This window comes from Melanostigma gelatinosum (assembly GCF_949748355.1).
Source record: "Melanostigma gelatinosum genome assembly, chromosome: 9".
Lineage (NCBI taxonomy): Eukaryota > Metazoa > Chordata > Actinopteri > Perciformes > Zoarcidae > Melanostigma > Melanostigma gelatinosum.
The window spans coordinates 24,698,024-24,709,181 of NC_136642.1; the positions used below are offsets into that span (position 1 = coordinate 24,698,024).

An 11,158-nucleotide genomic window follows, 5' to 3' on the forward strand; every position below is an offset into this window, starting at 1 on the left:
TGCTGTCATCATTCATCAGCTTATTTGAGAGATGGAAAACTGTCAAACTTACTTTGGAAAAAACAAATCATTTCAATTTCATCTTCGGAGCCGTAACCAAGTTCTTGACCGGGGATCTCAGATCTCCTCTTGTCTTCATCAGCGTAATGAAAGAAGACATTTTTCAATTCTTAACTTAAATTTGAATGACAAACGAATAAAACAAGAGGCCTGCCCCGGGCCAATAGCCAGAATGCAGTCCACTTGTGCAAGGTCAAAAATATCATTTCAAACAGGTTCAAATTTAGTTTGAAAATGGGAAATGAACATTTAAATCGTTAACATCTGTAATACCTGCGTTCTACTCCTGTCTGAGGTACAATGTCTGTAATGTTACTTATCTTTAATGTCTGAACACACCGCTGTGAGACAGAGCAGCTTGCAGAGTTGTATTTGTTTGGGACTACTAGCAGAGGATTAACCCTTTGTTTCTGCTCAGGCTGGTTTGGCTTGTTTTGAGCTGCTCTAAAAGTTTCACATCTTTCCCCGATTAAAATGATGTTAGAAATCCCAGCATGCAAAGCTGAAAGAGCACATTGGAATCTTCTTCTCTTCAGGGAATGTGTTAAATATGTGCAAGTCGTAATAAGTGGAAGAAAACCCTGAGGTCAAGCTTTTGTACCACTGCAAACATTTAAGCCACGGCTTAAAACCTCAAGCCTTACTTTCAACTTTCCAGATATTAATATCAGTTTTATGAAATGTGAATATGATTATACCTCATACTCATACTTAATATCTCTGTGATGCTGTATCTCAAACAATCAGCATCCCAATATCTCTGCTCTCTTGTCAACTGGAAATTATTACTGTCAAAATGTTTTTAGGAAAGATTAGGAGCAACTCTGCATGCACATTTCTATCATGTTGGTCATTTAAAAAAAGCAATATGGCCAATGTCAAGCCAGGGCCATGCACTCATTCAAGATCTGCATGTTTATTATCTTTTCAGCTCACCATATGCCTTCTCCACACAATCCCCTTCTGGTCCCTCCCCCAGCGTGGAGAGTGACACCTTATGCAATTATTCATATGACATTCTTCTTCTCTTACCCACACATTACAGGCACCCTGGCCGGCCAACATAAACGCAAACACCACCGAGTGCGCCACATTGTGAGTCAAGTGGAATCTACCTCATGTGCCAACACACAAGGAAGAGTGGGGGGGCTACTCTGTATCAGATCAGTACTCCTCTGGCTTTAGGAAACATTAAGTGTTACATCTAAAATGTGTTGTGGACAGAAGACCTATGGATAGAGCTGGATTTAGTATTGGGGAAAAAGATTTACACTCTACCAAATAGCCTGCCACTGATTGGTTCTGCATGCGAGATTTTTCCAGTTAACATGCCCTGCCTTAAATGGCATCATCATTTCTAAAATAAGAGTGAAATTATTCATAGGTCAGAAGGGGTGAGGGTCTGCTAAATGGAGCACACACTCACCCTGAGACATAAAACACAGACCACCCACAGTTTGTGTACCATGGAGTCATACAGGCCTACCTTTCTCAACTGAGAAATTACACACGGAGGCACTCAGTTACCGTGTTACTCCTTTTTGTCACTTTCTGTCTCACCCAAAAGTAAATATCCATCTCTATAAATGTGGTAACATGAAGATAAATATCATGATAAATGACCTAAATCTGGTTGCCTTAGTCTGTGCAGCACCCAAAAAACTAAATGAATGAAACTAACTGAAAGCCTGTTGTGCCACACTCACACACGACAATCTTTAAAGCAAAATAAAGTGGTAAACGTGCTCCCTAATTTAATGCAACATCTCCCCGTAGTGTCTGTTTAGATTTAAAAGCACGTGCTGTTCCTAATTGCAACACATTATCTCCCCAGAATGTCTGTCCAAAGAAAGCACTAATAAAGCAAACATGAGCCCTAATTGCGAGGTAATCGTTTCCCAGACTGCAATATCACCGGGAGCACCCGGCAAGTAATGCGCTCCATTGAGGGATTGCTGCAGTCCGGATGGCCTGAGAGCAGGGATTAAATAGTGGAGCAGCAGCATCCTGCCCAGTGTATTGATCACCACTTGACTCACTGGGCGCAGGAAGCCGTTGGGCTTAATTCCCCCCCTCCCCTGACAGCTTTCCTGTGTCTGAGGAGCTGAAGTAACCTCATCCCACCAGGAAAACGAAAACTTCATCAAACCTTAAAGACAAAGCGGACTGAGGGTGACGCTGAGGGTTGTGCAGCGTTGGCTGAGAGCAGGGCCTTCTGGAAGAACACACTTGTGCAGATGCTTCAGATCAGTCCGGAAAGCTCAACAGAGACCAGTGCCACAGAGGTCCATTTATGTTAACAACTTAAATGAGGGGACAGACACGTAGAGCATAGTGAAATGTCAGCGCCATAACAACATCAAAGCCTTCCTTCTATTGAAGAATCCTGTCACCCAGTGGGTTCGTCTGAGGCTAACAACGTACAGGACATGTGACAAAGACAGGGGGCACCCTCATCTCTGAACATAGTCTCCTCCCCAATGTCATCAGATCCAGTCTCACCTGGAATAGCTCCACATCTGGTCAATATGAGACAAAATGTTGATATTATGCACACCCCATCCATATATAATACAAAACAAGAGACAATTGTTAGAGGGCAAATCTGTAGATGGTCATAAAACAAACATGCATGTGGGATTTCAGGGTAAGTTTACATAAAGGCCTGATAAACTATAAACCGACTGGAGGTTTCGTCTTCATGGCCATCGACATACGGCCATTTTATGATAAAATACAAGCAAACAGAGAGACCTTCCCACAGATCCTTTCGGAACCCCTCCCAAGCACATACGCTCTGATGTTCAATCCACTTCTGTCTCTCTGCAGTCGTCTTTGTCTCTCATCAGAAAACTTGCTTTGGCTTCCAACTTGCCCGGGGAATCCACAGTGTGCCAACATTACAGCATCTTTTTATTATTTACAGTAAGAGATGTGTCTTGTTACCGCTACGGGGGGGGGTTGGATTCAAGGAAAGTGGATTCTCCGAAGCGCCGTGTCTGCACCCTCTGTCTCCTCAGTCCTGAAGACAAGGCCCCGCTGAGCTGATGATCAGACGGATTTATGGTACAATCTCTGTAAGCCATTTGCTCCCTGCGAGCCGGAGAATCAAAGGCAAGATTTCCGGATGGCATTGGGACAGAGATTATCCCGTTTGTGCTATCTGATTGCAAACTTCCACGGGGCTGTTTTCTTTTACTTGTTTAACTTTTTCCTTTGTGTTTGCTGACTTGTGAAAGAAGAGCGGCACAGGCACAAACTGTCAGAGGAGACGGTGAAGTTACACTTGAATGTTTTACATTTCCTCGTGTTTTTCATCGTCACCAAAGAACATGTTCACACACTCTGTTAACGAGAACATATCTCAATTTAACCCAGGAGAAAGTAAAGCCTAACTACAACAGACCACTGGGAACAGACCGTACATCCCAGGTGTCCTATTTAGTGGGTTATGAATTCAACCACTAGGTGGCAAATCCACATGTTGAAGCAGTAGCATCCACAGTACAACTCATCGACCAGGTCACAATGATTTAAAACCGGTGTGAAATGGATTGTTTGATATTACAAAGTCATGTATTATATCTATAGATTTCTGTTCAACTTCGGAAAACAAAGTAGTAATCAACAACTTGGGGAAGGGCCGGGCGATATGGAGGAAATCATACATTACCAAATACCTCCATGTCAATACTGAGACAATATTGTATTGTTGACTATTTGTGCTTTCACTAAATATTTACACAATCACATTTTTGATGAATAATCAGCAGCAATGGATATACCAGTATATGATTTAATGACTAAGTGTGTAAAGGTAAATAATAGAACAGCGAGAGCAGTCTGGTAAGTTCAGAAAATGACATCACTTTACTGTAATGCAGCCTTTAAAACCCAGGAAAGACCTAGGCCATACTACCATATTAACATATTGCCATATCTAAAATCTAAGATGATATCTAGCCTTGATTCTCAATATATTGCCCGGGCCTATCTTACGGTTTTCAAGAAGGGGGTTCCCTAATTCACATGTATTACCCATTATTTAAGAGCAATGAGGTCTGGTAGTGTAAAGCTCTAAAAATAGATTGGAAGGAATCTAACAGAAGAAAGGGCCTACTTGGACCATATGCCAAACCAACAAGTCTCAGAGGCACCTCCCCAAATCGTCTTGAGGCAATGCATCAATCAGAACCTCCACATCAGTGGCAAATGCACTCAGCAGCCATAAAACTCCCAGATCAAGCAGCGAGCCGAGCCAAAACCAGAAAGGCCCTCCTCGGTAAACCCAAGCCCTTATCTTTGTCTCGTAAAAAAATAAAGAGTGCCTGAGAGTCTTACGATCCACTGGAACTGCTGTCCAGCACAGTACCTCTCTGTCTTTGCTGATCACACCTCATCTTCAACATCTGGAGCGCTTTACATAGATGTCAAAACAAATGTGCCCGTCATTTTGCAACATTACATCAATGATGGCTGTTCGGTCTTTCATTAAGGCCTGAGTTCAATCTTACCCATTCCTGTTACAAGTAGCCACAAACACAAGAACAAAACTCCTAAAAACAGCCACACAGTAAATTCGATCTCAGGCTTTATCAATCTCCTCATTAGAGAGGGAAGCTTAAAGACAGGGATGCCTTAAATCAAATGCTCAGTATCGCATCACAAACCGGCTCAAATCCCCCACATGTGAGCTGAAAACACTAAAATGACAACCGCCTAATGAAAGAAATGAGCAAATATAGAAAAAGTGTCCCGCATGGGAATAGTTTGGTGTGAAGCTGGTAAAACTGGAGATTGCTGCTGCTAACTCCTTCCATGAGATTTCCATGAGAAGAAGACATGCAGACCTTATGGGTTCTATTAATAACTGCAGGTTCCATAGGAGGCTCTGTATATGCAAAGACAGATTTTAAAAGCATTGTTTTATCCTGTGCAGCTCTTGACATTTTCAGATTGCTTTTAATTTAGAACGGGCTCAGATCAAACAGTTCATTCATATCGAGTAACTCAAGAGGGGCCACCTCCAGTGTGTCTTTGCACAAGAGGAAAGAAGTTAAAGTTGACTACTACAGAACCCTTTCAATCCCATGACCAATCTCCTGTTACATACATTGAGCGCTTAGGCATAGACCAGGGCTTAGTCTAATTTCACGTGGAGATGTCCACACTAATTATTCGACTCTTACAAGAACTACAATGATTTACATTTTTGGACTGAGAAACCGAGACAGAACAGAAAAATACAAGAGCATAAAGTATCTGCATGTACAATAAATCTGACAACTAAAGGAAAGTGGTAGTGATTTGATTTGAACGGTGTCTAATCTTCAAACAATGCGAGCAGCGGGAACACGATCACTTCGTGAGCTTTGCTTCAGAGCCCCGTGTCACTTTAGGACATAATAAGGCACATATGAACCCTCATGTATTTTGTTTGTAACTGGCCTCCAGTTTGTAAAATTGAACGTCAAAAACAAGTTGACAATATTTTTTTCTATTACTCTACTCTGTGCGCTACAATTACACTGTCAGCAGGAGCAGTAATCTCCGACTGCTGCTAAATCCCAAATGTCCACATTTGCTGGAAACTATAATTGTGAGCTGCTCTTGGTGCGTTGCAGATGGGCCCTATTGAGCAATCTGAATACCCCTAATATTACCCAGTTCCTCTCGAGGGGAAGCCCGAACATTTAAAAAAGGTCCAAATAATTCCGGTCAAATTACACAGCCCTTAATGAACTTCAAAAGACGCACGGATGTTTTCACAGGCCAGCGCTCAGGCTTTAACAGTAATTAGGAAAACAAACCATATTAATGATATCATTTATCATTTCCACACGTTGGCCACATGAGGCCCGCCACAAAGTTCCTGTCTCTACTGGACAAAAGAAACACTAATCTACTGAATATAAAATGTACCATTTTCCATACAGATCAGATTTTTTTCAAATCCTGTGGGCCATCACCCAAATGACTTGAGGGCTTCAGGGAGAACTGTCATGGCCCGGGTTTCTGCATACACCTATGCCAAACTCCCTGCAACCCTGCTGGAATCTGATTAAAACTGGACCAGGGCCTGACATGCACATGAACAGGATATCTAACCTCCAGAGAAATATAATCTCCTTCCTGTGAGACTAATGTGACAAAGGCCCACAGAACTTTTCCCTCAATCAAGGGAATTCTCTCTGGACTGATCAAAGTGGAAAAGTGCCACGACAGAGATGACATGGCAAATTTTAGGATGTCAAAAGTGGAATAAATAAAAGTCACCAAACTACACAAATCTAAAGCATAGAAGTATACTGGCAGCATTTTCTAGGCTGAAGAACAGTAGTCAGCCCTCTGCCTCCCACTCATAGGAGAGAAGTGTAGCGGTTCATTTAAATTCCACATGCTAGAAGGACTTCTGCTGTACGTCTGGCTTTGCTCCAAATTATGTCCCACGGGTGCACATACTGCTGAATAATTTGTCCAAACGTCCTTTGCAATTCCCCCGAAATCTTCTTTTGACTGAAAGCCTTTTACAAAACATCTGTAACAAATAGTTGTTTTGAGACTAGATGCATTACACCAGCAGCGGCACCAGTACATGACCTAAAGCTGTGTATGAAGCACAAAAAACAAGTTTCAATTTCCATCGAACTGAAACCTGATCGCATGAGCAGTAGCCACCTGCATCGTATGATATTTACCATTAGTTCTGGGCAGCTCAGGCTCATGTGTTACAAATCTTTTTTACAAATCTATATAATTAGCTGTAATTGACTTCCCTAGAAATGTGTTTCTTCTGGGACATCTGGCCTTGAAACTCCCAAACTTCCCATAAAGGCCCAGCGCCGAGCTACACTTTCAATTTTGCAAACTGCATGGGTGGCACCGATAGAAAAATGACTTTCATATCGACTTAAAAAGATTAACATAAGTATAATTCATCTAAATACAATGATACAAACATTTCTTACCAATCATTTACAGAGACACCATCTCACTCTTAAAAGGTGCCCTGGGGGACTTTCTTTTTATATTCTGTGTCAATCACACACCGACGTGCAACTAGCGGAGCCGGGGATCGAACCGCCGATCCTCTGATTGAAGGACGGCCAAACCAACTTGAAGCAGTGGGACAGAAAACTCCTGAAGGCCAGAAGGATTATTATAGATCATTTGACTCCAGATAAAAATAATAATACTCGTTTATTTTTTTTTAGAAAGAACGTATGGTATTCAAACATGAAACAAACATTCTGATTGGTAACTGATGCAAAAACAAGACCACATAACTGAAACTGTATGGAAAACATTGAACACTTAAATATGGATCCAACATAAACCGAAAATGAAATGAATAGGCTGTAGTTTCTTTTCATGTGATTTTACACAAAGTCATGATTATAGTGTGCCTTTGTCACAAAAAGCCCACCACAGGGTTTTTGTGTATTTGAAACAAACTTTGCCATTACAAAGCTTTGGAATGGAATGAGAAAGCTTAACAGTGGCATGAGGAGGATTTCACTGAAAAGACAAGAAGGTCTGGCCAGCCCTGTTTCGGCCCTGTAGTGGAATCAAGGGTAACGTGTTTGTCATACCAGTGGAGAACTAACCTGGGCTCCATCCCTCAGCTTGAGGATGCACTCCATCGTGTTGATGGTAATGACCACCGGCTCCGAGCCCAGCTTGGTCCAGGGTACGTGGATACGCAGCTCGTGGATGTGACCGCTCATGAATGTAAAGGGCAGCTTCAACTCCTGTAAATGAGCAAATAAATAAAGATCAAAACAACAGACAGCTATGAGACTATAGTATGGAATAAACTGTACGATAGTGGTACATCTGTGATGCAGACAGCATTGTAGGGACATGCTGGGATACAACCACAGAGGCTTCAAAAACATTTGGAACCTTCATCTATTCATCCATTTTCTAAACCGCTCTTTGAAACTAATATTTGATAAAGAGAGGGTAGTAAAAACAACAGCGACAGATTACATATTGGTCACGCTTTTAACAAAATCAGTCAGATTTTGTCATAGGCGGACACATTTCTGCTCTGCATCTTGAACTACTCTGTGTGAGAACAAGCACCATGAAACCAGACTGGCCACACACAAGCTTTACATGCCTCCTCTCAAAGTTTAAGCCCAAAAAACTATTAACCAAACATATTTCTGAGAAAAAGCTGTCACCGATTTACAGAATGTCTGCTTGATAAGCCCAACAACGTTTCACTAAAAAATGACTCTTTATATTAAGCGCATGATCTCTAAATATACATTTCAAAAGAGGTACTGTTCAACTGAAATGCAATAAAACAAAGGAAAAGGGGGGGATAATTGCCAAGGCTTTGACATAGCACATCAAAATCCTAACACGATTCCCACTGTCAGTTGGTCTAAAGCTGCTTCCAATAAGAACTTTCATCACAATCTCTGCTGGGTTAGGTAGTGTTTTGGTCTGCTCTTCAGAAGCAGTCAGAACCCACTCAAGAGAAGAGAGAGGATTGATCTAATCCAGACATTACATGTGTAACAATGAACACTGTGTCAAAATAACACTGCAGAGCAACATATCTGGGTAAATCTATCAAACTCCTCCAGAATAACTAAATGACAGTAGAGATGCTGTGTTCCTGCTTGTTTTTTTATGCAAGTCAAGGCAATAGACTGGAACTATGTGTATACACTGTAGCTAAGACTTGCTGGTGGCTTGCTTACTTTCACACATGCATTCCTTTACAATGTTTTCACTCTATTTCATGAACTTAATGTAAAGACGTTAGCGGTCATGTTTAGGTACTTTATTTGTGCAGACCAAAATGCCTAAATTACTAATTTTATAATGCTAAGAGGTCCTAGCCATTAATGGCTTAACTGTATGATAATAATAATAATAATAATATTAATAATAAAAACAAAAGTGCAACAACCAATAAAAATCACAACAACAAAAACAGAGTTATGAGCAAACACAACTTAAATCCTTTGTTGTAAATATCTAAAAAGAAAAATGTAAAAATATGATTTTTAATAAGCAGGAAGGAGATATTTAGTATTAGAAAGCTGATATAACGTCAAAGCACTTGTTATTATTAATAGATAGAGACACCGATGGTAATGTAAGAACCTGTGGGGCCCGAGCAATATGTACCACTAATTATGCATGAACACAAAAACACTTGAGTTAATATTTCCCCCAATAGTAGCGCTAAGCACTAGCTCAGAACTGCATATGCATTCCTGCAATCACAATAACCACACTGCCTATTATGTGCCATTACATGAGAAAATGCAATGTGTGTCGAGTCTTTACGCTTAAGAGAGCAGAGGACACATCCATACAGTACCTGCTCCAACACATCCAGCTTCAGGTCCAGCTTGCTGAGCACCACGTCTCCTCCCCAGAGAGACAGCTGCAGGTCGGATGGCTTCAGATTCTTAATGTACTTGTTGACATAGCTCATCAGGAGCGGTGTGACATAGGACTCCAACATCTTGTCCCCGTCCTGAACACGCATCAAACATCAAACAGACATTGTTATGTCATCCAACCCTGTGTTTATTTGTTCATTACAGTATTTACATATTCAGATTGTCTTTTAGTATTAATATGACTGCTTCTGGAGCCTAGACCAGAGAACAGACAATTTTACCAGCAGATATTTGTATAGCTCATAGCACAAGAGCACATTACTAACATTTGTTATGACTGCATTCCATTCAAGTGTGCCAGCTCCGAGACAGCAGCACTGTGCATGTTGGCTCACTGGCAAGGCTTAAATGGAATGGAGCCATCATTCATGACATTAAACTACACCAGTGCTTTTCCTGGTATGACAAGTCAAAATATCTATTTCAACAAAAGTCCTATTAATGTTGTTATTGTTGCTCTCTGCTCCAGGCTCAAGAGGACGAAGAGAGACCTGAGGACATGGTGACACCTTTAAAAATAAATTGAAATACACACTTGTTTAAGTTTGCTTTTCTTTAGCATATTTATTTATCCCTGCCTTTCATGTCTCCTGATCTGTCTTCTATTTGCTTTTTTGTCTTTTATTATGAAGCACAGTGTTACATCTGCTCCTGAAAGGTGCATCACAAGCCATGCTACCTACTTACTGGCTTATCCTATCATGGAAGGGTCATAAAATGATATGTGCATTTCAAAACCAGCCATATTATAACATTAAGTTATATCTAGGTAGGCTGAGTGTGTAACGTTGATAAAGTTGGTCATGCAGAGCTCATACCTAACGTTAGACACAACAGAGACAGAATAAGAAGTCTGCTCGCATACGTTGCAGGCCAATGTTTTACTAACTTAGTGGTTCTACTTTGAAGAGGCTTTATGTTAAAGAAAACGAGTGCCTAAATAAGCCTGCTTGCTAATGATAATTCACTTTGTATGCACGCGACTACAGAGGAGAACGATATTACTTGTTTGACACTCCATTTCCAAACGGATAATGTAACTAAATATAATGTGCTGTTTTAAATAAAGCGGTGTCGTACTGCGTAGTAAGAAATGTAGCGTTAACTTAACTACTGCGGAGTAGTTAGCCCGAAAGGCTAGCTATGCTCTCCTGTCATTCCAGCTATAGCTACACACCAGAGGACCAGAGCAAAGACGCTAAGCTAACTGCTGAGAAGAAGTCTCCCTCACTTCGTTTATCTGGCTGAAACGTGTAGCCACGGGTATATTTGCAGAACACCAAACTTACTTGACACCCGCTTGTATCCTGTAGCTATATCTTAAATTCCACGTTTAATACAACATATTTATCTTGGTTGCTGACGTTAGCCACATCGAACAACCGCTTCAGCCCAAACGTCATCAGTAAACACCGACGCGGCTTCCGTATGCCTGGTGTTGCCTTTATAGCTATTGGAAATTTGCGCTTCATCGTTCAGTGCACAAATAGTCGACAACCTTCTTATATACAGTCTATGTCTACAGCCCAAAGAAAAGTGGCAACAAAATGAGACACAATACATTTCATCTGATGTGTAACTGGATGAAATGTGGTATTTAGAGCACAGACTTCGGAGGCTAAAAAGAAAAATACAGTAAAAATAAATCAATGAGAACATCAAGCAAA

At 41.0% G+C, this 11,158-nt stretch overlaps 1 protein-coding gene across 1 annotated transcript in view; it reads right to left on the reverse strand.

Annotated features, from left to right (window-relative positions):
- vps13b (vacuolar protein sorting 13 homolog B) overlaps positions 1–10,896 on the reverse strand; it is a 324,029-nt gene extending 313,133 nt beyond the window's left edge. The window contains exons 1-3 of the mRNA XM_079275924.1: positions 10,781–10,896; positions 9,407–9,565; positions 7,668–7,811 (exon numbers count right to left, since the gene is read on the reverse strand). Of these exons, the coding sequence (XP_079132050.1) occupies positions 7,668–7,811; positions 9,407–9,553 (291 nt within the window). The 5' untranslated portion in view covers positions 9,554–9,565; positions 10,781–10,896. The remainder of the gene's footprint in view (positions 1–7,667; positions 7,812–9,406; positions 9,566–10,780) is intronic.
- Between the last annotated feature and the right edge of the window lie 262 nt (positions 10,897–11,158).